This window comes from Lissotriton vulgaris, chromosome 7 (genome assembly GCF_964263255.1).
Source record: "Lissotriton vulgaris chromosome 7, aLisVul1.2, whole genome shotgun sequence".
Classification (NCBI taxonomy): Eukaryota; Metazoa; Chordata; class Amphibia; order Caudata; family Salamandridae; genus Lissotriton; species Lissotriton vulgaris.
Genome location: NC_141695.1, coordinates 1,775,131,141 through 1,775,156,393, shown reverse-complemented (window position 1 = coordinate 1,775,156,393; position 25,253 = coordinate 1,775,131,141). Strand labels below are relative to the sequence as shown.

The following is a 25,253-nucleotide window of genomic DNA, read 5'->3' as shown; positions in this document are numbered from 1 at the left end:
ATAGCTCTGCTGTCTGAAGCCTGGTAGAGCAAGAGTGGCATTACCTGAGGGATAGCTCTGCTGTTTGAAGCCTGGGAAGTGAGAGCTCTATAACCTGAGGGATAGCTCTGCTGTTTAAGCCCCAGGTGTGTAGGATAGATGCAACCTGAAGGATAGCTCTGGTTCTTGAGAACTATACAATAATTACTTGTTGGGATAACTTTGCTGCCTAAACTCTGAGCCTGTAAAATCTGTGCACTCCGAGGGATAGCTCTGCTGTCGGGTGCCTAGGCTAAGGCTTGTAAGATCGCGGCAGTGACCCCCCCCCCACCCCCTCACCCCCCCCAGAGACCAACGCTGACAAACACACTCACTCTTCGATTAAGAAATACCTAGCAGCACCCGCATATGAGAAACAGTTTATTTACAAAACAGAGCTTTTAATCAAAATATTTATGTTATTGTCTAAATTGGATCAAGAGATAAAAGGCACTCGGGATTCACTTTATAAACAAATGTTTCATGATTGGAACAAGATTCCGCAACACAAAACAAAATTAAAAAACACCTTAATTGGAATGACAGTCATCTCGATTCCTGGACAGAATGAGGCTGTTTGAGTGACAGCCCAAAACTATTTATAAAATATTCACATTCCAGCAGCAGCCCCGGGGTCACGTGACCCTGGGGCATTAATACAATCAGCAGTTACTACTGTTTCACAGAGAAGAAACCCAAGGTGGGCTGTGGGGGCAGAAGGGGCGCAACAGAGTTTGGGAATGTAGAGGTGTAGGCACGGGGGTGGTTAGGGGGGGGGGGAGTCAGGCAGAGACCCCGGGAGACAGGAGGGAGGCCTAAGGGTCCTCAGAAGAAGGCACATGCTTTCCAGAGACTTGGAGATGTAGTTACAGATGTAGGCATGGGGTAGTCAGACAGAGACCCAGGGAGACCGCACTACCTACTAAAAGAGCTGGCACAGCACAGTGGGCCCGGAGCAGGGGTGGGGCCATGGGGTCCTCAGGAGAATGCACAGAGTAGTGTGGAGTAGTGCTGAGCAGACACCAAGTTCTTCTGTTGAGTAGGGTTATCAGTCATGTTAGCAGCCCTAATACCTAGCAGGGTTGGAGGCAGGAGCTGGTTCAGCACTGAATAACGTAGAGGATTCACCCTTGCGGCCCTAGTGTCGAGTAGGGTTGGGAATAACACGCTGTCCTACTACGGAGTAGAGGTTATGAAGAAACTCTTGCAGCCTTAGTGTTGCGTAGGGTTGGGAGTCACGCGCTGCCCTACACTGAGTAGAGTTGATGGAGTAACTTTTGCAGCATTAGTGTCACGTAGGGTAGGGAGTCACGCGCTACCTTACCACCGAGAAGAGGTTATGAAGAAACTCTTGCAGCCTTAGTGTCGAGTAGAGGAGGGAGTCACGGGCTGTCCTACCACCGAGAAGAGGTTATGGAGAAACTCTTGCAGCCTTAGTGTCAAGTAGGGTAAGGAGTCACGTGCTACCTTACCACTGAGAAGAGGTTATGAAGACACTCTTGCAGCCCTAGTGCAGAGTAGGGTGTCACAAGCGCTACCCTACCACCGAGTAGAGGTTATGAAGAAACTCTTGTAGCCTTAGTGTCGAGTAGGGTAAGGAGTCACGCGCTGTCCTACTACGGAGTAGAGGTTATGGAGAAACTCTTGCAGCCTTAGTGTCAAGTAGGGTAAGGAGTCACGCGCTGTCCTACCACCGAGAAGAGGTTATGGAGAAACTCTTGCAGCCTTAGTGTCAAGTAGGGTAAGGAGTCATGCGCTGTCCTACTACGGAGTAGAGGTTATGGAGAAACTCTTGCAGCCTTAGTGTCAAGTAGGGTAAGGAGTCACGTGCTACCTTACCACTGAGAAGAGGTTATGAAGACACTCTTGCAGCCCTAGTGCAGAGTAGGGTGTCACAAGCGCTACCCTACCACCGAGTAGAGGTTATGAAGAAACTCTTGCAGCCTTAGTGTCGAGTAGGGCAGGGAGTCACTTGCTGCCCTACACTGAGTAGAAGTAATTGAGTAACTCTTGCAGCCTTAGAGTAGGTTAGGGAGTCACAGTTGCAATCTTGAGTAGGGGGGACAATCAACCCTTCGCGGCTGGTATCAGTTTGTAGTGGGGTGACCCCCCCCCTTGCAGTGCCACTCTTAGGGTCTGAGAGCGCACTGTAGCACAGAGATGAGACCCCCAAGTAGGTGTTATGGTAGACACTGTCACTGGACAGGCGATACTCTTACACTACAGCACTGAATGGAAGCGGTGAGCTGCTCCAAAGGCTTGTTTCGGGGGGGAAGAGAAGCTCTCCCAGGGGTCTCAGGTGGGATAGCTCAGTGTGCGCTGGTGGTCGGTCTTCCAGCCTCAGAGGTCAGTGGTGTAAAAAGACAGAGAAAGGCCAAGCACCAAAGTGCTGCCCAGTCAGTATCCTAATAGGGACTGTAAAAAAGAATTTAGGCACGGCGCAACGAGCCAGAGACATCCCTCCTATGTCTCCAAAGACATAGTCTGGAGAGAAAATCCCCACACAGAATTAGGACATGAATGGCTCTGCAGTCAACTATATAAGTGGATTCATAAATGGATATTACTGTCCACAGTGCATCATCATCTAAGGCAAAATAGTATCTCCCACATAATTTACGTAGCACGTCGTTTTTTCTTGAAACATTATTTTTTTTAAATTCTTTTTTTCAATGGTTGTTCCTTAAAATCACAGCACACAATTGACAGCCAACGCGTTTCGTCCCATCTGAGACTTCTTCAGGGCTTAGCGTGTCAAAGACATATTGCACTAGTTCCCCATGTCAAACTATAGCGTGATGAATGAAAGGTACGGAGAGTAAATGGGACAGATATCTCCCAAGTGTGTGGTTGTGGTGTCCGGTGGACACGCTAAGCCCTGAAGAAGTCCCAGGTGGGACAAAACGCATTGGCTGTCAATTATGTGCTGTGATTTTGAGTTACAACCATTGAATAAAGAATAAAAAGAAAATATTTTTTCAAGAAAAAACAACGTGCTACGTGAATTATTTGGGAGATACCATTTTGCCTTTGATGAGGGACTGTGGACAGTAATATCCATTTATTAATCCACTTTTATAGTTGAGTGCAGAGCCATTTCTGTCTTAATAAAGGTCAGTGGTATGTAGACACGCCCAGTCACCCCGCTGCAGTGGGTAGGACTGGGACCCCTGCCAGACCCAGCAGAGGTCGGACACAGAGAAGCAGAGACAGGGGCTACCAGAAGTAGGCACAGAATCCATCTGTCAGGCTGCTCCTACCTAGGGTAGAGGCCCTGCCCCAGGGTCTCAGGGGCAGGATCAAGTCAAGGTGCGTTAGGCTCAGGTGTGATAAACCCAACCTTGTATCATGTGCTCGGGCTCAGGCGTGACAAACCCGACCTTGTAGCATGTGCTCGGGCTCAGGTGTGAAACCCAACCTTGTAGCATGTGCTCGGGCTCAGGTGTGATAAACCCAACCTTGTATCATGTGCTCGGGCTCAGGCGTGATAAACCCAACCTTGTATCATGTGCTTGGGGTCAGGTCTGATAAAACCGACCTTGGATCATGTGCTCGGGCTCAGGTGTGATAAACCCGACCTTGGATCATGTGCTCAGGCTCAGGTGTGATAACCCCAACCTTGTATCATGTGCTCGGGCTCAGGTGTGATAAACCCGACCTTGTATCATGTGCTAGGGCTCATACATGAAATTCGCTCTCATGTGCGAGGGCTCACACATGAGAACCGCTCTTTTGTATCATGTGCGAGGGCTCACAGATGAGAACCGCTCTTTCGTATCATGTGCAAGGGCTCAAAGATGAGAACCGCTCTTTCGTATCATGTGCGAGGGGCTCACACATGAGAACCGCTCTTTCGTATCATGTGCGAGGCCTCACACATGAGAACCGCTCTTTCGTATCATGTGCGAGGGCTCACACATGAGAACTGCTCTTTCGTATCATGTGCGAGGGCTCACACATGAGAACCGCTCTTTCGTATCATGTGCGAGGGCTCACACATGAGAACGGCTCTTTTGTATCATGTGTGGGGGCTCACACATGAGAACCGCTCCCTCACATAACACAATGATGCCATCAGCTGCTTCTCCCTGTCCTGGCAGCCGAATGATGCTCAGTCCCTATGTCCAGCACGAATGACCCCCAGAGTGTGACCTACGAAGGGCAGAGGGCACCAGGGACCCTTGAGGCGGTCAGTGTGAGCAGGCATCACACCGAGGGTCAGAGGTGGGCGTGTAGGAGGAGGTGTAGTGTGGGACAGACGGACAGCCCAAGAAAGAGACGTCACTCCAGCTATTAGGCAGGCACCACCCCCTAGAGGGGGCAGGCACCACCCCCTAGAGGGGGCAGGCACCACCCCCTAGAGGGGGCAGGCACCACCCCCTAGAGGGGGCAGGCACCACCCCCTAGAGGGGGCAGGCACCACCCCATAGAGGCGGCAGGCATCACCCCCTAGAGGTGGCAGGCATCATCCCCAGAAACATCTCAAAAGCAGACCGACGGGCCTGCAATGTGGCTTCATTTTTAAGTTGGAGATGTGCGGGTACTGGTAGGCAGCCCAAAGTGGCAAAGATGGAAAGGCGAGAGAGATGCCCCTTAACTGCAGGATACTGGAGGCTGGAGGGGCTGGTAAAGTCAGTAGGGGCGGCATTTCCAGTGATAGTTTCAGGTGACTGAGGTACAACCAGGAACATCCAGTGAAGCGGAGGCCTCTCCCCAACTCAGCAGACATCAGAAGTGAGCACAGGGTCATTAAAGATCTCCCCAGGTCCACGGAGCACTGACCGAGGGTCCCGGAGCAGAGGCTCAGGCCCTCCAGCATGGGGGCCCGGGGGGCCCTAGACGTACATAGCCCTGGACATGACGAAGCCTTGGTCGTCCTGGTAGCGGTCGGAGGCCGGGTAGGACAAGTCATTGTAAATGGGGTTGATCTGCTCCAGGTAGTCGTCCTCGGTGCTGGGGGGGTCCTCGGTGTGGCCCAGGCCCTCGTCCACTGTCACCTCCTGGTAGAGGGGCTGCGTCTGTGGCAGAGGGGACACAAGCAGAGTGAGACCTCAGGTGTCAAGAGTCTGGCCTCGCCCACACACAAACAAGCCTCCAATCAGACCACTCGACTGTGCCAGGGGTCCCCACGGGTACAGCGCCATAGCCATGCCGCCCCCAAACCTGCCCCTGCACGCTGCGTCATGTCCACTGTACAATAGGCTTCATTCCTGTGCTCCACGGATGCACACTGTGCCCTGCGTCCCACGGCTGGGCTCCACTGATGCACACTGTCATATGTGTCACACTGCTGCCTCTACTGACGCACACTGTGCCCCACGGCTGGGCTCCACTGATGCACACTCTGCCCTGTGTCCCACGGCTGGGCTTCACTGATGCACACTCTGCCCTGCGTCCCACCGCTGGGCTCCACTGATGCACACTGTGCCCTGCGTCCCACCGCTGGGCTCCACTGATGCACACTCTGCCCTGCGACCCACGGCTGGGCTCCACTGATGCACACTCTGCCCTGCGTCCCACGGCTGGGCTCCACTGATGCACACTCTGCCCTGCGTCCCACGGCTGGGCTCCACTGATGCACACTCTGCCCTGTGTCCCACGGCTGGGCTCCACTGATGCACACTCTACCCTGCGTCCCACGGCTGGGCTCCACTGATGCACACTGTCATATGTGCCCCACTGCTGCCTCTACTGACGCACACTGTGCCCTGTGCCCCAAGGCTGGACTCCACTGATGCACACTCTGCCCTGCGTCCCACGGCTGGGCTCCACTGATGCACACTCTACCCTGCGTCCCACGGCTGGGATCCACTGATGCACACTCTACCCTGCGTCCCACGGCTGGGCTCCACTGATGCACACTCTGCCCTGCGTTCCACCGCTGGGCTCCACTGATACACACTGTCATATGTGTCACACTGCTGCCTCTACTGACGCACACTGTGCCCTGCGACCCACGGCTGGGCTCCACTGATGCACACTCTGCCCTGTGTTCCACGGCTGGGCTCCACTGATGCACACTGTGCCCTGCGACCCACGGCTGGGCTCCACTGATGCACACTCTGCCCTGCGTCCCACGGCTGGGCTCCACTGATGCACACTCTGCCCTGCGTCCCACGGCTGGGCTCCACTGATGCACACTCTGCCCTGCGTCCCACGGCTGGGCTCCACTGATGCACACTCTGCCCTGCGTCCCACGGCTGGGCTCCACTGATGCACACTCTGCCCTGCGTCCCACGGCTGGGCTCCACTGATGCACTCTGCCCAGCGTCCCACGGCTGGGCTCCACTGATGCACACACTGCCCTGCGTCCCACAGCTGGGCTCCACTGATGCACACTCTAGCCAGCGTCCCACCACTGGGCTCCACTGATGCACACTGTGCCCTGCGTCCCACGGCTGTGCTCCACTGATGCACACTGTGCCCTGCGTCCCACGGCTGGGCTCCACTGATGCACACTCTGCCCTGCGTCCCACGGCTGGGCTCCACTGATGCACACTCTGCCCTGCGTCCCACGGCTGGGCTCCACTGATGCACTCTGCCCAGCGTCCCACGGCTGGGCTCCACTGATGCACACACTGCCCTGCGTCCCACAGCTGGGCTCCACTGAAGCACACTCTAGCCAGCGTCCCACCACTGGGCTCCACTGATGCACACCGCGCCCTGCGTCTCACCGCTGGGCTCCACTGATGCACACTGTGCCCTGCGTCCCTCGGCTGGGCTCCACTTATGCACACTGTGCCCTGCGTCCCACGGCTGGGCTCCACTGATGCACACTCTGCCCTGTGCCCCACGGCTGGGCTCCACTGATGCACACTCTGCCCTGCGTCCCACGGCTGGGCTCCACTGATGCACACTCTGCCCTGCGTCCCACGGCTGGGCTCCACTGATGCACACTCTGCCCTGCATCCCACGGCTGGGCTCCACTGATGCACACTCTGTCCTGCGTCCCACGGCTGGGCTCCACTGATGCACACTCTGCCCTGCGTCCCACGGCTGGGCTCCACTGATGCACTCTGCCCAGCGTCCCACGGCTGGGCTCCACTGATGCACACACTGCCCTGCGTCCCACAGCTGGGCTCCACTGATGCACACTCTGCCCTGTGCCCCACGGCTGTGCTCCACTGATGCACTCTGCCCTGCGTCCCACGGCTGGGCTCCACTGATGCACACTCTACCCTGCGTCCCACGGCTGGGCTCCACTGATGCACACTGTCATATGTGTCACACTGCTGCCTCTACTGACGCACACTGTGCCCCACGGCTGGACTCCACTGATGCACACTCTAGCCAGCGTCCCACCACTGGGCTCCACTGATGCACACTGCGCCCTGCGTCCCACAGCTGGGCTCCACTGATGCACACTGCGCCCTGCGTCTCACCGCTGGGCTCCACTGATGCACACTGTGCCCTGCGTCCCTCGGCTGGGCTCCACTGATGCACACTGTGCCCTGAGTCCCACGGCTGGGCTCCATTGATGCACACTCTGCCCTGTGCCCCACGGCTGGGCTCCACTGATGCACACTCTGCCCTGCGTCCCACGGCTGGGCTCCACTGATGCACACTCTGCCCTGTGCCCCACGGCTGGGCTCCACTGATGCACACTCTGCCCTGCGTCCCACGGCTGGGCTCCACTGATGCACACTCTGCCCTGCGTCCCACGGCTGGGCTCCACTGATGCACACTCTGTCCTGCGTCCCACGGCTGGGCTCCACTGATGCACACTCTGCCCTGCGTCCCACGGCTGGGCTCCACTGATGCACTCTGCCCTGTGCCCCACGGCTGGGCTCCACTGATGCACACTCTGCCCTGCGTCCCACGGCTGGGCTCCACTGATGCACACTCTGGCCTGCGTCCCACGGCTGGGCTCCACTGATGCACACTCTGCCCTGCGTCCCACGGCTGGGCTCCACTGATGCACACTCTGTCCTGCGTCCCACGGCTGGGCTCCACTGATGCACACTCTGTCCTGCGTCCCACGGCTGGGCTCCACTGATGCACACTCTGTCCTGCGTCCCACGGCTGGGCTCCACTGATGCACACTCTGCCCAGCGTCCCACGGCTGGGCTCCACTGATGCACACACTGCCTTGCGTCCCACAGCTGGGCTCCACTGATGCACACACTAGCCAGCGTCCCACCACTGGGCTCCACTGATGCACACTGCGCCCTGCGTCTCACCGCTGGGCTCCACTGATGCACACTGTGCCCTGCGTCCCACGGCTGGGCTCCACTGATGCACACTGTGCCCTGCGTCCCACGGCTGGGCTCCACTGATGCACACTGTGCCCTGCGTCCCACGGCTGGGCTCCACTGATGCACACACTGCCCTGCGTCCCTCAGCTGGGCTCCACTGATGCACACTCTGTCCTGCGTCCCACGGCTGGGCTCCACTGATGCACACACTGCCCTGCGTCCCACGGCTGGGCTCCACTGATGCACTCTGCCCAGCGTCCCACGGCTGGGCTCCACTGATGCACACACTGCCCTGCGTCCCACAGGTGGGCTCCACTGATGCACACTCTAGCCAGCGTCCCACCACTGGGCTCCACTGATGCACACTGCGCCCTGCGTCTCACCGCTGGGCTCCACTGATGCACACTGTGCCCTGCGTCCCATGGCTGGGCTCCACTGATGCACACTGTGCCCTGCGTCCCACGGATGGGCTCCACTGATGCACACTCTGCCCTGTGCCCCACGGCTGGGCTCCACTGATGCACACTCTGCCCTGTGCCCCACGGCTGGGCTCCACTGATGCACACTCTGCCCTGCGTCCCACAGCTGGGCTCCATTGATGCACACACTGCCCTGCGTCCCACAGCTGGGCTCCACTGATTCACACTCTGCCCTGCGTCCCACCGCTGGGCTCCACTGATGCACACTCTGCCCTGCGTCCGACCACTGGGCTCCACTGTTGCACACTGCGCCCTGCGTCCCACGGCTGGGCTCCACTGATGCACACTGTGCCCTGCGTCCCACGGCTGGGCTCCACTGATGCACACTGTGCCCTGCGTCCCACGGCTGGGCTCCACTGATGCACACTGTGCCCTGCGTCCCACGGCTGGGCTCCACTGATGCACACTGTGCCCTGCGTCCCACGGCTGGGCTCCACTGATGCACACTCTGCCCTGCGTCCCACGGCTGGGCTCCACTGATGCACACTCTGCCCTGCGTCCCACAGCTGGGCTCCATTGATGCACACTCTGCCCTGCAGCCCACGGTTGGGCTCCACTGATGCACACTCTGCCCTGCGCCCCACGGCTGGGCTCCACTGATGCACACTCTGCCCTGCGTCCCACGGCTGGGCTCCACTGATGCACACTCTGTCCTGCGTCCCACGGCTGGGCTCCACTGATGCACACTCTGCCCTGCGTCCCACGGCTGGGCTCCACTGATGCACTCTGCCCAGCGTCCCACGGCTAGGCTCCACTGATGCACACACTGCCCTGCGTCCCACAGCTGGGCTCCACTGATGCACACTCTAGCCAGCGTCCCACCGCTGGGCTCCACTGATGCACACTGCGCCCTGCGTCTCACCGCTGGGCTCCACTGATGCACACTGTGCCCTGCGCCCCACGGCTGGGCTCCACTGATGCACACTGTGCCCTGCGTCCCACGGCTGGGCTCCACTGATGCACACTCTGCCCTGCGTCCCACGGCTGGGCTCCACTGATGCACACTCTACCCTGCGCCCCACGGCTGGGCTCCACTGATGTACACTCTACCCTGCGCCCCACGGCTGGGCTCTACTGATGCACACTCTGCCCTGCGTCCCACCGCTGGGCTCCACTGATTCACACTGTGCCCTGCGTCCCATGGCTGGGCTCCACTGATGCACACTCTGCCCTGTGCCCCACGGCTGGGCTCCACTGATGCACACTCTGCCCTGCGTCCCACGGCTGGGCTCCACTGATGCACACTCTGCCCTGCGTCCCACAGCTGGGCTCCACTGATGCACACTCTGCCCTGTGCCCCACGGCTGGGCTCCACTGATGCACACTCTGCCCTGCGTCCCACGGCTGGGCTCCACTGATGCACACTCTGTCCTGCGTCCCACGGCTGGGCTCCACTGATGCAGACTCTGCCCTGCGTCCCACGGCTGGGCTCCACTGATGCACACTCTAGCCAGCGTCCCACCACTGGGCTCCACTGATGCACACTGCGCCCTGCGTCTCACCGCTGGGCTCCACTGATGCACACTGTGCCCTGCGTCCCATGGCTGGGCTCCACTGATGCACACTGTGCCCTGCGTCCCACGGATGGGCTCCACTGATGCACACTGTGCCCTGCATCCCACGGATGGGCTCCACTGATGCACACTCTGCCCTGTGCCCCACGGCTGGGCTCCACTGATGCACACTCTGCCCTGTGCCCCACGGCTGGGCTCCACTGATGCACACTCTGCCCTGCGTCCCACAGCTGGGCTCCACTGATGCACACACTGCCCTGCGTCCCACAGCTGGGCTCCACTGATGCACACTCTGCCCTGCGTCCCACGGCTGGGCTCCACTGATGCACACTCTGCCCTGCGTCCCACCACTGGGCTCCACTGTTGCACACTGCGCCCTGCGTCCCACGGCTGGGCTCCACTGATGCACACTGTGCCCTGCGTCCCACGGCTGGGCTCCACTGATGCACACTGTGCCCTGCGTCCCACGGCTGGGCTCCACTGATGCACACTGTGCCCTGCGTCCCACGGCTGGGCTCCACTGATGCACACTGTGCCCTGTGCCCCACGGCTGGGCTCCACTGATGCACACTCTGCCCTGCGTCCCACGGCTGGGCTCCACTGATGCACACTCTGCCCTGCGTCCCACGGCTGGGCTCCACTGATGCACACTCTGCCCTGCGTCCCACGGCTGGGCTCCACTGATGCACTCTGCCCAGCGTCCCACGGCTGGGCTCCACTGATGCACACACTGCCCTGCGTCCCACAGCTGGGCTCCACTGATGCACACTCTAGCCAGCGTCCCACCACTGGGCTCCACTGATGCACACTGCGCCCTGCGTCTCACCGCTGGGCTCCACTGATGCACACTGTGCCCTGCGCCCCACGGCTGGGCTCCACTGATGCACACTGTGCCCTGCGTCCCACGGCTGGGCTCCACTGATGCACACTGTGCCCTGCGTCCCACGGCTGGGCTCCACTGATGCACACTCTGCCCTGCCTCCCACGGCTGGGCTCCACTGATGCACACTCTACCCTGCGCCCCACGGCTGGGCTCCACTGATGTACACTCTACCCTGCGCCCCACGGCTGGGCTCTACTGATGCACACTCTGCCCTGTGTCCCACCGCTGGGCTCCACTGATGCACACTGCGCCCTGCGTCTCACCGCTGGGCTCCACTGATGCACACTGTGCCCTGCGTCCCACGACTGGGCTCCACTGATGCACACTGTGCCCTGCGTCCCACGGCTGGGCTCCACTGATGCACACTCTACCCTGCGCCCCACGGCTGGGCTCCACTAATGCACACTGTGCCCTGCGACCCACGGCTGGACTCCACTGATGCACACTGTGCCCTGCGTCCCACCGCTGGGCTCCACTGATGCACACTGTGCCCTGCGACCCACGGCTGGGCTCCACTGATGCACACTGTGCCCTGCGTCCCACGGCTGGGCTCCACTGACGCACACTGTGCCCTGCGACCCACGGCTGGACTCCACTGATGCACACTGTGCCCTGCGTCCCACCGCTGGGCTCCACTGATGCACACTGTGTCCTGCGACCCACGGCTGGGCTCCACTGATGCACACTGTGCCCTGCGTCCCACGGCTGGGCTCCACTGACGCACACTGTGCCCTGCGACCCACGGCTGGACTCCACTGATGCACACTCTGCCCTGTGTTCCACGGCTGGGCTCCACTGATGCACACTGTGCCCTGCGACCCACGGCTGGGCTCCACTGATGCACACTCTGCCCTGCGTCCCACGGCTGGGCTCCACTGATGCACACTCTGCCCTGTGCCCCACGGCTGGGCTCCACTGATGCACACTCTGCCCTGCGTCCCACGGCTGGGCTCCACTGATGCACACTCTGCCCTGCGTCCCACGGCTGGGCTCCACTGATGCACACTCTGTCCTGCGTCCCACGGCTGGGCTCCACTGATGCACACTCTGCCCTGCGTCCCACGGCTGGGCTCCACTGATGCACTCTGCCCTGCGTCCCACGGCTGGGCTCCACTGACGCACACTGTGCCCTGCGACCCACCGCTGGGCTCCACTGATGCACACTGTGCCCTGCGACCCACGGCTGGGCTCCACTGATGCACACTGTGCCCTGCGTCCCACGGCTGGGCTCCACTGACGCACACTGTGCCCTGCGACCCACGGCTGGACTCCACTGATGCACACTGTGCCCTGCGTCCCACGGCTGGGCTCCACTGATGCACACTGTGTCCTATGTGTCACACTGACCTCCACTGATACACACTGTGTCCTATGTGTCACACGGCTGCCTCCACTGGTGCACTTAATGTCCCAGCTCCTGAGTGTGGATCTTGTGAACCACCCAGACATAAAGAATCCTGAGAGACTATTTGCCCCAGCTTAAGTACCCCCCTAACGGAGACCAGGGAAGCCACCACCCGAGTAAGAGAATAATAGGATACTCCCCACGCCAGACTCACAACAGCATCATAGGAGAGGGAGGACCCTAGGCCAACTAAGGGGATCACACAGTACCCTCTGATTTCAGCCAGCGCCACTCGGAGGATCTCTCCAACCTAAGGTACCCCCACAGCCCCCCAGAGAGGTTCATGGAATACCCTCCACCCCGGCCCAATTAGGAGGATAATGAGAAAAGTGCTACCCAGTACCACTTGCATGATTATGGATCCCGAGGCACCACTCCAGCCCCACTGAGGGAATCACAGGATGCCCCAGACCACAAGGCGATCATCTGGCACTCTCTATCCTGGCCAGATGGAGAAGATCACAAGGTACCCACCAACCCTTCCTCATCGAGAGCATCCCATCAGCGCAGCGCACCACCTACCGTCTCTGGATATGCTGCTGCCCAAGCCGGGGACTCGAAGGACATAGGTTTCAGAGCCACAGATTCCTCAGTCTCACTCTCTTTATTCTTAGAGACCTGAAACGACAACAGACCCCATCAGAGAAGACAAAAGTAAACATCAACCTGAAACAACAAAAAACCTCAAAGAACACCAGCCATGGAACAGAACCTGAAACAACAAGCCAGTACAAGAAGAGCAGCACAGAAATCAAACTAAAGCAACAACAAACGCTTGAGGGAAGACCAGCACAGCAATAAACCTGGAACAAGTCCCTAAGAGAAGACCAGCCACAGAAATAAATCTGAAACAAAAAACCCTCAAAAGACGCCCTGACATGGAAATCAACCTGAAATAACAAACCCCTCAGAGAGGACCAGCCACAGAAAATGAAACAAAAAAACACTAAGAGAAGATCAGCTATGGAAGATCAAACAGAAACAACAAACTCCTGAGAGAAGACCAGCCACAGAAAATAAAACATAAACCACAAACCCCTGAGATGTGCCAAGCACAAAAAACTACCTGAAAAAACAACAAAACCTCAAAGAGGACCAACCATGGAATATTACAGCAAACCACTCAGTGAAGACCAGCCACAGAAATCAAACTGAAGCAATAAACCCCTGAGAGAAGACCAGCACAAAAAGCAACCTGACAACAAATCCTTCGGAGAAGGACTAGCAACATCAATCAATCAGAAACAACAAGCCCCTAAAAGAAGACGAGCATGGAAATCAACTTGAAACCACAAACTCCTCAAAGAAGGACAAGCCACGTAAAATAAACTGAAACAACAAACTCCTGAGAGAAGATCAGCCATGGAAAGTCAAACTGAAACAACAACAACCCCCTCAGCGAAGACAAGCACAAAAATCAACAGGACAACAACAAATCCCTCAGACAAAGACTAGATACATCAATCAAACAGAAACACGCCCCTGAAAGAAGACAAGCACAGAAATCAACTTGAAACCACAAACTCCTCAAAGAAAGACCAGCCACGTAAAATAAAGTGAAACAACAAACCACTGAGAGAAGATCAGCCACGGAAAATCAAACAGAAACAACAAACCCCTGAGATGTGCCAAGCACAAACAAACTACCTGAAACAACAACAAACCCTATAGGAGGACCTACCATGGAATATTACAGAAAACCACTCAGTGGAGACCAGCAACAGAAATCAAACTAAAGCAATAAACCCTTGAGAGAAGACAAGCAAAAAAGCAACCTGACAACAAATCCTTCGGAGAAGGACTAGCAACATCAATCAATCAGAAACAACACGCCCCTGAAAGAAGACGAGCACGGAAATTAACTTGAAACCATAAACTCCTCAAAGAAGGACAAGCCACGTAAAATAAACTGAAACAACAAACCACTAAGAGAAGGTCAACACAGAAATCAACCTGAAGCAACAAACAAACCCTCAGAGAAGGCCGTCACAGAATTTAACCTCCAGCATTAAAAACCGCTCAAAGAAGACCAGTCATGGAAAATCAAACCGAAGCAACAACAAACCCATGAAAGAAGTTTAGCACAGAAATCAAACTTCTGTTCCTCCACCTTCTAAGCACACCGGGCTACTTGCAGTGACAGCAGAGGCAGAAACATAGAAAGACGGGAAGTAAGATGGACAGAGCCACAGAGGCCAACACTCTGATGGCAACAGAGTCATTGGTAAAAATACAGTCTACTAGAGACAGAGTCACTGGGAAGTCAGTCTGATAGGGACAGAGCAACAGGTGGCAGCACAGTCTGACAGGGACAGAGAACACAGCCTGATGGGTACCCAGGCAGAAACAGAGCTTGCTCAGGGCAGAGCCACGGGCAGGAACACAGAGTGATACAGACAGAGCCACAGATAGGCACAGAACAACAGACATGAACAGGCTGATAGGCACAGAACCACATATAGGAGGAACTGAACTTGACAGGGACAGAGTCTCTGTGAGAGAGAGGCACAAACAGGAACACAGAGTGACACAGAAAGCGCCACAGGGAGGACAAGGTGTGGTAGAGACAGAGCCACAGGGAAGACAGTGTGGGAGGGATAGAGGCACAGGTAGGACACAGTGTGGTAAAGACAGAGGCACAGGTAGGACACAGTGTGGCAAAGACAGAGCCACAGGTAGGATAGTGTGGTACAGACAGAACCACATATAGAAGGAACTGAACTTGACAGGGAAAGCGTCTCTGTGAGAGAGAGGCACAAACAGGAACACAGTGACACAGAAAGCGCCACAGGGACTACAAGGTGTGGTAGGGACAGAGCCATAGGGAAGACACGGTGTGGTAGGCATAGAGGCACAGGTAGGACACAGTGTGGTAAAGACAGAGCCAGAAGTAGGACACAGTGAGATAGGTAGGGACAGAGCTATAGGTAGGACCCGCTGTGGTAGGGACAGAGCTGTAGGTGGGACAGCGCTGTAGGTAGGACACAGTGTGGTAAAGACAGAGCCACAGGCAGGACAGTGTGGTATGGACAGAACCACGTATAGGTGGAACTGAACTTGACAGAGACAGAGTCTCTGTGAGAGAGAGGCACAGACAGGAACACAGAGGGACACAGAAAGCGCCATGGGGAGAACACAGTGTGGTAGGAATAGAGCCACAGGTAGGACACAGTGTGGTACGGACAGAGCCACAGGTAGGACACAGTGTGGTACAGACAGAGTTACAGGTAGAACACAGTGTGGTAGGGACAGAGCCACAGGTAGGACACAGTGTGGTAGGGACAGAGTTACAGGTAGAACACAGTGTGGTACGGACAGAGCCACAGTGTTGGACAGGCCACATGACGGGCCATTCTCCCCCGGCTCGACCAGGCCCGAGCCCAGTCACGCAAGCACCACACACCACCATTGCCCGTCCTACGTCCCCTCAGGGACCCCTGCCCTCGAACATGATAACCTCGTGGGTCCGATCCACTGCCGGCCCATGCGCCCAGCCCGGGCCGCCATCTTGGACACTTCGCCACGAGGCCGCCTGGCCCCCGATCGACCTCAACCCTGGGCCTAGCCCGGCCTCAGACATTCCGGCACCACCCTCCAACCAGGAGGTAAGCGGGCTACTTGGCAAGTCAATGGGAGAAAGAGGTGCCGATGGCTCTCCCCCGCCCAGTGCCGCTCGCCCATCGCCTCCCCGGGCGCTGGCTCCACCCCCCTGCTGGGTGTCTGGACTCCCTCATCCCGGACCCCCCGACCTCCAAGTGCGAGGGTCCGGACATCAAAGCACGCCAGCCCTATAACTGGGGCAGCTCCAGAGCAGGAAGACAGTTGTATCTTGGAGTCGAGAGACGTAAAGAGGAACTCATCCTGGACGGACTACTGGCGCGGCCGTAGCTCTGTCCTGTGCACCATCGTCCTGCCTGTTGGCGCTGCCACAGCCGTCGTAACCTTCATCCTTCATCGCCACCGGGACCTGCAGGCTCCGCCGCGGACCGTCGTCCTTCATCCATTCCGGGACCTGCTTGGCTCCTCCACGGCCCGACCATCTAAGAACGCCGAGCTCGAGGATTGTGAGCTATTTTGAACTCATTGGTAACTAAGACTGTCCCGCTACCCTTTTCCTCAACCAGAGATCAGAACCGAGGGGACCCCTGAGTCCAGACCTCCTTGTATCATATCAACGTAACCTAAGAATTGCATATAAAGACTCGTTAACCTTCAATCTTGTGTGGTGTCCGTCTGTGGGGGGGAAGTTACTTATCTGTACAGTCGTTGGAGACGGCTCTCCCTGGAGACCTCTCCCCGTAATCTCGGCCGACCCTCCCGGTCCGTCTAACATTGGTGGCCAGCGGCGCGATCCGAATCACCGCATAACGTACAGAGAGTAGCTCACCCCACAACGAACCACAATGTCGACTAAAGAGAGCGGATCAACTGAGAAGTTCCAAATGGAAAAACTAGAGGAATACAGCCATCGTGAACTAAAGCAGTTCTGCATCGAACTAGGTATCGCTACCACCGGACTAAGTACCAAGGACGATTTTAAGCACGCCCTAGAATCTTGGGCAGAGACCGGGGATGTCGAAGCCCCTGAGCAAAGCACCGCGAAAAATACCAACACGGCCCCTGAGGGGCAAAGAACCAGCCTCTCGCAAGACGAGATCCAAGAACGAGAAAAAGCCCGACTACACGAACTCGAAATGGCCCGACTCAAGATGGACATAGAACTCAAATTGGCCGAGCAAAAAATAAACTTAGAGCACCTTCGCCTCCGAGAAGAAAGAGAGGAGAAACAGAGGCAAAGGGAGCTCGAGGAAAAAAGACTAACGTACGAGCACGAACGGAACCTAGCCGAGATCAACCTGCGCAAGCAGAATAAAGAGTTAGGGGTGCCCGACAGACCGTCCACCCCAGGGACCACGGAGAAGAAAGTGCACATCCCCAAGGATGTGGTCCGAGAATATTTTCGAGAAGACGACATCCAGCAATGGTTTAAGGCCTATGAAATCGCGATGACTGCGCACCGGATCGATAGAGCCGACTGGGGAGCCGGCCTATGGGGCAAATTCCTCAATGAGGGCCGCGATACTCTGTTACAGCTCCCAGACCACCAGATGACCTCCTACGACCATATGAAAGCGGCCCTCCTCACCCGCTATGGCCTCACGCCCGAGATGTACCGTCAGAGGTTCCGAGACTGCACACGCATTCCAGGTACAACTTGGGTGGACTATGTAACGTACTTTAGCCGAGCCTTCGAAGGCTGGATCAGAGGGAACAACGTCACGACCTACGAGCAGCTGTTCAATCTGATGGTATGGGAGCATCTGTCCAACAATTGCTTCATTGAACTACGCCAACACCTCCTCGACAGTAAGTTAACCGATCCCCGGCAGCTCGCAGCCGAAGCTGACCGGTGGGAGATCACCAGAGTGGGCCGGAATGGGTTCTACGAGCAGAACAGGAACAACAATGGTCACCACCGACCCAGAGGAGGAGGAGGGGGCCAAGGACGAGGAAGAGACAACACTCCGGCCGCCCCCACTACCAGCACCACCCCCCCGGCCAACCGGGGCAGCACCCCGGCGCGACCGGGATACAGAGCCAATGTTACATGTCACCGATGCCAACGAGTCGGCCACTATGCAAACGACCCAAGCTGCCCGCAGTATCAGAGTCCAAAACCCCGCCATGTGGCCGCCGCGGCACTAGGGGAAGAACAGATCTCCGAAGAACAAGAAACAGACGAGCAAGAGTATCAAGAGTGGGAGCCAGCCGCCATGACTCTCGCGTGCTTAGGGGGAAGAGACATGGTCCCGCGGGTCCCCCTACCCGCTAACACCCAGAAGTACAGCCAATGGGTGAGCATCAATGGACAACGGGCCGAAGCCCTTCGAGACACCGGGGCCAGTGTGACAGCCGTCCGCTGTCATCTGGTGACCCCAGAACAATATCTACCGAACATTCTCTGCCCTGTGCGATCAGCCGACAACTCGGAGAGTCTGTGTCGGATGGCCTGCGTCCCCTTTGAGTGGGGAGGGGTCTCCGGCATGTTGAAGGTAACGGTCCGAGACGACGCCCCCGTGGACTGCCTCCTCGGAAATGACCTGGAAAGCTCCCCGTGGGCAGCCGTGGAGCGAAAAGAACACTTGGGGATGTTGGGCGTCCCAGACTGGGCGTGCGTCACCACCCGGTCCATGGCCGCCCGTGCCAACCATCACCCGGAAGAACCAGAATGGCCGGCGCCACCACCTCCGGTCGCCCCCGCCGAGACCCCCGACCATGGCATCCCCCTCGAACTTGCTCAACCTTCCGACCTCGCTAATCTTGACCAGTGGGCTCAAGAAGGGGGACCCACACAAGAACAATTTCGTCAGGAACAGAAGACCTGTCCCTCCCTTGAGGGACTCCGACAACAAGCGCTCGCCCAAAGCGCAGGGGATACCTCCGGAACTCATTGGGTCTACTGGGACACTGATCTATTGTACAGCGAGCAACGAATCGCCGAGCTGGGGGCCAACCGAGTACTAGTGGTGCCCCTCCGCTTTAGAGACTTCCTGCTAAATCTGGCCCACGATGTCCCCCTGGCAGGGCACCTGGGACAAGATAAAACCTACAGCCGCCTAGTGACCCACTTCTTCTGGCCCAAAATGAGAAACGATGTGCACCAGCATTGCCGATCTTGCCCCACGTGCCAAGCCAGTGGGAAGAGCGGCCGCAAATTAAAGGCCCCCCTGCAACCCTTTCCAGTAGTCACGACCCCATTTGAGAGGGTCGGGATAGACATTGTGGGACCCCTGGACCCGCGTACAAGACAAGGCCATCGCTTCATCCTGGTGCTAGTGGACCACGCCACCCGCTACCCTGAGGCTATTCCTCTCCGGACCGTGACAGCCCCAGTGGTCGGCCGGGCCCTGATGGGGATCTTCTCCCGTGTGGGGTTCCCCCGAGAAGTCGTCAGTGACAGAGGCACGAACTCTATTTCTAAATATATGAAGTCCCTCTGGCAACAGTGTGGGGTCACCTACCGCTTCACGACCCCCTATCACCCCCAAGGAAACGGACTTGTTGAACGGTTCAATCGCACGCTAAAAGGGATGATCGGGGGATTGGAAGAGCCCCTCCGTCGCCAGTGGGACGTGCTACTGCCGTGCCTCCTCTTCGCCTACCGGGAGGTCCCACAGAAGTCCCTAGGCTTCAGCCCATTCGAGCTGCTCTATGGGCACCCAGTACGGGGGCCACTCAGCCTGATCAAAGAAGGCTGGGAGACGCCTCCGGCCAAGAGTCCTCCAGATGTCTTCCGGTACCTCCTCACCCTCCGCAACCAGTCCCGGCGGTTCAGAGACCTAGCAAAAGCCAACCTAGAGGCCAGTCAAGAGGACATGAAGAAATGGTATGACCAGAACGCCTCATCCATTGAATTCGAGCCGGGGCAACAGGTCTGGGTAATGTCCCCCACAGAGCCGTGCGCTCTCCAAGACAAATGGACGGGACCCTTCAAGGTAATCGAGCGCAAGGGTCCTGCCACCTATCTGATCGATATGGAGTCCGCCCGGAATCCGCTCCGAGTCCTCCACACCAACAGACTGAAACCCCACTTTGCACGAACAGAACTCAGCCTCTTGATGGCCACAGACAATGGGGTTGAAGACGACTCCGAGCCTCTCCCTGACCTCTTGCGGACCCAGGAGCAAGACGGCTCCATGGATGGGGTCCGACTCTCGGAGACCCTCACCAGAGAACAACGCCAAGAGTGCCAAGCCCTCCTATCACGGTTCGCCAGTCTGTTCTCCCTCACCCCAGGTGTCACTTCCTGGTGTGTGCACGATGTGGACACCGGAGACAGCCCTCCTATCCGCCACCGGGCCTACCGCGTACCTGATCGGGTACGGGCCTGCATCCAGGCGGAAGTAGCTAAGATGCTCACGCTCGGGGTCATCGAGCCCTCAGACAGTCCATGGGCCAGCCCGGTCGTACTGGTCCCCAAAGCAGCCGCCCCCGGAACCACACCAGAACTCCGGTTCTGTGTCGACTACCGGGGCCTGAATGAAGTCACCAGAACAGACGCACACCCCATCCCCCGGGCAGATGAACTTGTCGACCGAATGGGCGCTGCCCGCTACCTCAGCATCTTCGACCTGACGGCAGGTTATTGGCAGATCGGCCTCACCCCCCGAGCGCAAGAACGTTCTGCCTTCTCCACCCCCGATGGCCACTATCATTTTACGGTCATGCCCTTCGGCATGAAGAATGCCCCAGCGACTTTCCAACGGCTCGTCAATCAGGTCCTGGCGGGGCTCGAAGAGTTCAGCGCCGCCTACCTGGACGACATCGCTGTGTACAGCCACCATTGGACCGAGCACCTCCACCACCTCCAAGCAGTGCTGCAAGCCCTTCAGCGAGCTGGCCTCACGATCAATGCCAGCAAATGCCAAATTGGACAAGGGTCGGTGACCTACCTCGGACACCAGGTGGGAAGCGGCCTAGTGGCCCCTCTACAGCTGAAAATCGCCGCCATCCAGAACTGGCAACCCCCTATCACTCAAACTGAGGTGCGAGCCTTCCTGGGCCTCACGGGCTACTACCGAAGGTTCGTGAAAGACTATGGTACCATCGTGGGGCCCCTCACCGAACTCACGTCAAAAAATCAGCCCAAGAAGGTGAACTGGACCCCAGAGTGTCAAGCGGCATTCGAACAGTTAAAGGCCGCCATGTGTTCCGCTCCTGTGCTCCAGGCCCCAGACTACAGCCGGGAGTTCGTCGTCCAGACGGACGCCTCCGACCAGGGCATTGGGGCGGTCCTGTCCCAAGTGAACACCGAAGGCCTTGATCAACCGGTGGCCTTCATCAGCCGGAGACTCCTACCACGGGAACAACGCTGGAGCACCATAGAGAGGGAAGCCTTCGCGGTGGTGTGGGCCCTCAAGAAGCTCCGGCCCTACCTTTTTGGCACCCACTTTCGGGTGCAGACTGACCACCGACCCCTGCAGTGGTTGATGCATATGCGGGGGGAAAACCCAAAATTGCTACGCTGGTCCATCTCCTTGCAAGGTATGGACTTCACAGTCGAACACCGGCCTGGGTCCGACCACGCCAACGCGGATGGCCTGTCCCGGTTTTTCCGCCTCGACGAAGAGAGTCCCCAAGAGGATGGGTAACTCTCCCCGCCTTCAGCTGGGGGGGACGCATGTTGGACAGGCCACATGACGGGCCATTCTCCCCCGGCTCGACCAGGCCCGAGCCCAGTCACGCAAGCACCACACACCACCATTGCCCGTCCTACGTCCCCTCAGGGACCCCTGCCCTCGAACATGATAACCTCGTGGGTCCGATCCACTGCCGGCCCATGCGCCCAGCCCGGGCCGCCATCTTGGACACTTCGCCACGAGGCCGCCTGGCCCCCGATCGACCTCAACCCTGGGCCTAGCCCGGCCTCAGACATTCCGGCACCACCCTCCAACCAGGAGGTAAGCGGGCTACTTGGCAAGTCAATGGGAGAAAGAGGTGCCGATGGCTCTCCCCCGCCCAGTGCCGCTCGCCCATCGCCTCCCCGGGCGCTGGCTCCACCCCCCTGCTGGGTGTCTGGACTCCCTCATCCCGGACCCCCCGACCTCCAAGTGCGAGGGTCCGGACATCAAAGCACGCCAGCCCTATAACTGGGGCAGCTCCAGAGCAGGAAGACAGTTGTATCTTGGAGTCGAGAGACGTAAAGAGGAACTCATCCTGGACGGACTACTGGCGCGGCCGTAGCTCTGTCCTGTGCACCATCGTCCTGCCTGTTGGCGCTGCCACAGCCGTCGTAACCTTCATCCTTCATCGCCACCGGGACCTGCAGGCTCCGCCGCGGACCGTCGTCCTTCATCCATTCCGGGACCTGCTTGGCTCCTCCACGGCCCGACCATCTAAGAACGCCGAGCTCGAGGATTGTGAGCTATTTTGAACTCATTGGTAACTAAGACTGTCCCGCTACCCTTTTCCTCAACCAGAGATCAGAACCGAGGGGACCCCTGAGTCCAGACCTCCTTGTATCATATCAACGTAACCTAAGAATTGCATATAAAGACTCGTTAACCTTCAATCTTGTGTGGTGTCCGTCTGTGGGGGGGAAGTTACTTATCTGTACAGTCGTTGGAGACGGCTCTCCCTGGAGACCTCTCCCCGTAATCTCGGCCGACCCTCCCGGTCCGTCTAACACACAGGTAGGACACAGTGTGTTACGGACAGAGCCACAGGTAGAACATGGTGTGGTACGGACAGAGCCACAGGTAGGACACAGTGTGTTACGGACAGAGCCACAGGTAGAACATGGTGTGGTACAGACAGAGCCACTGGAGAACATGGTGTGGTACAGACAGAGCCACTGGAGAACATGGTGTGGTACGGACAGAGCCACAGGTAGGACACAGTGTGGTACGGACAGAGCCACAGGTAGGACACAGTGTGTTACGGACAGAGCCACTGGTAGAACATGGTGTGGTACGGGCAGAGCCACAGGTAGGACACAGTGTGTTACGGACAGAGCCACTGGTAGAACATGGTGTGGTACGGGCAGAGCCACACGTAGGACACGGTGTGGTAGGGACAGAGACACAAGTAGGACACAGTGTGGTAGGGACAGAGGAACAGGTAGGACACAGGGTGGTAGGGACCGAGCCACAGGTAGGACACGGTGTGGTAGGGACAGTGTTACAGGTAGAACACAGTGTGGTACGGACAGAGTCACAGGTAGGACACAGTGTGTTACGGACAGAGTCACAGGTAGGACACAGTGTGTTACGGACAAAGTCACAGGTAGAACATGGTGTGGTAGGGACAGAGCCACAGGTAGGGCACAGTGTGTTACGGACAGAGCCACTGGTAGAACATGGTGTGGTACGGGCAGAGTCACACGTAGGACACGGTGTGGTAGGGACAGAGACACAAGTAGGACACGGTGTGGTAGGGACAGAGGAACAGGTAGGACACAGGGTGGTAGGGACCGAGCCACAGGTAGGACACGGTGTGGTAGGGACAGAGCCACAGGTACGGCACAGTGTGGTAGGGACAGAGCCACAGGTACGGCACAGTGTGGTAGGGACAGAGCCACAGGTACGGCACGGTGTGGTAGGGACAGAGCCACAGATACGACACGGTGTGGTAGGAACAGAGCCGCAGGTACGACACAGTGTGGTAGGGACAGAGCCACAGGTAGAACACAGTGTGGTAGGTAGAGACAGAGCCACAGGTAGGACATAGTTTGGTACGGACAGAGAAACAGGTAGGACACAGCGTGGTAGGGACAGAGTCACAGGTTGGACAATGTGTTGTAGGGACAGAGGCACAGGTAGAACATGGTGTGGTAGGGACTGTTATGTTTCATATAGGTACCCTAATATAGGCCCTGGGGACATCATACCCTTTCACCTACATCCCTTCCCCACATTACACAGTCACAAGCCTTTTAAGGATTGAACGTCTTTTATGGACTGAACATTGAGCCTAGTTCTGGGCCTGGGTGCAGCAGGAGGGTTTTCCCTGAGCAATGGTGTTCTATGAATGTATCTTTCAGACTGACACCACAGGAATGAATATTGATAAGGAAACCAGGCAGGGTCTATACACCACCACCCTAATATCTACGCACAAAGTTCATCACATACGTCATCCTCAAACCCAACAATGGTTAACACGAGAATAAGGGACAAAGGAACCTTAGACACTTTTCTCTATAAATACAGCAGCTCTTGCTAGTGTTAGCTAGAGGGAACCGAGGCTTTCACACAACACACTGAGGCTCCTGCATGCAGACGCTCCAGCTGACAGCGGTCTGAACATCCCTTGCGTGGTGTCCACCTCGAGACCAAGAAGGGCTCCGACATTCTCACACTTCAGGTAATGGGGTTTAACTAATCCTAGAGGGTTTTTGGCTTCCACACCTACTCACATGCTAGGTACATCTTGATAGGCATCTTAGGAGTACGCGCACTTGTATCCTGCATTTTATATTCATGTGTTTATTCATGCTTATTGCAAGATGGTAGGACTGTACTATCCGTTCATATTCATAGTACTGCTAACCATATCGTGTCTAATGGTGGTTGCAGCTCATATACTTTACACAAGAATAACAACTGTTCAATAAACCCTTATTGAAACGCCCAGACTGTTTCTTCTGTGTATCTCTGAGATAAACTAAATGAGCACGAGTGACTGAGTTAAAAGTAGCACATTGTTTCCACGATCCTGGGGGATCAGAGTTGTCATGTTCTAAGGTTGCCAGAAACTAATCTCTCCCAGATAAGAGGAGACACTAGTGGCACTGTGCAAACAGGCTAACATATCTGGTGGGGGTGCACGGAATCAGTCTGCCACCAATCCTACAGTTTATGTTATCCAAACACGCAGGTCCTGCCTGGGTAATATAGGAACTACACGACATGGCGCCCAATTTGGGTATGGTACTTATTGAACAGTAATATCGGAGTCGTGCGAAATTCTCAGAGAAAACTACTCACAAAACACCTGTGATGTCTGGAGTGTGGGGGTACAATCTTCGCCAAAGCCGAGTTGGTGAAATATCCTATTTATTGGCTGCTGGTTAATCAAGCTTGACAGGACATACTGTTCCAAAACAATTGTGCATAACACCTTAACTTAGTTCCCTTGAACATACTTTTTCTCTGTTACAAAATGACTGGGGCAAGAGGTGACAGTCGTAGACCTGCAGCTCTCAGAAGAGGTGGATGGAGTTCTCATTCCACCTAAATTCAGACGTACTATCACCCT

The 25,253-nt window shown here is 57.1% G+C and overlaps 1 protein-coding gene across 2 annotated transcripts in view; it reads right to left on the bottom strand.

Moving 5' to 3' along the window:
* Positions 1-386: 386 nt before the first annotated feature.
* LOC147706651 (nectin-2-like) overlaps positions 387-25,253 on the bottom strand; it is a 205,591-nt gene continuing 180,724 nt past the window's right edge. The window contains exons 8-10 of one of the 2 annotated variants that reach the window (XR_015297682.1): positions 13,017-13,112; positions 3,617-5,036; positions 387-2,544 (exon numbers count right to left, since the gene is read on the bottom strand). Coding sequence is in view for 1 of the 2 variants with exons in the window: in XM_086933151.1 (XP_086789277.1) it covers positions 4,854-5,036; positions 13,017-13,112 (279 nt within the window). In the remaining variant the exon portion in view is untranslated. Of the gene's footprint in view, positions 5,037-13,016; positions 13,113-25,253 lie in introns of both variants that reach the window. The other variant, XM_086933151.1, reaches the window with a different exon arrangement.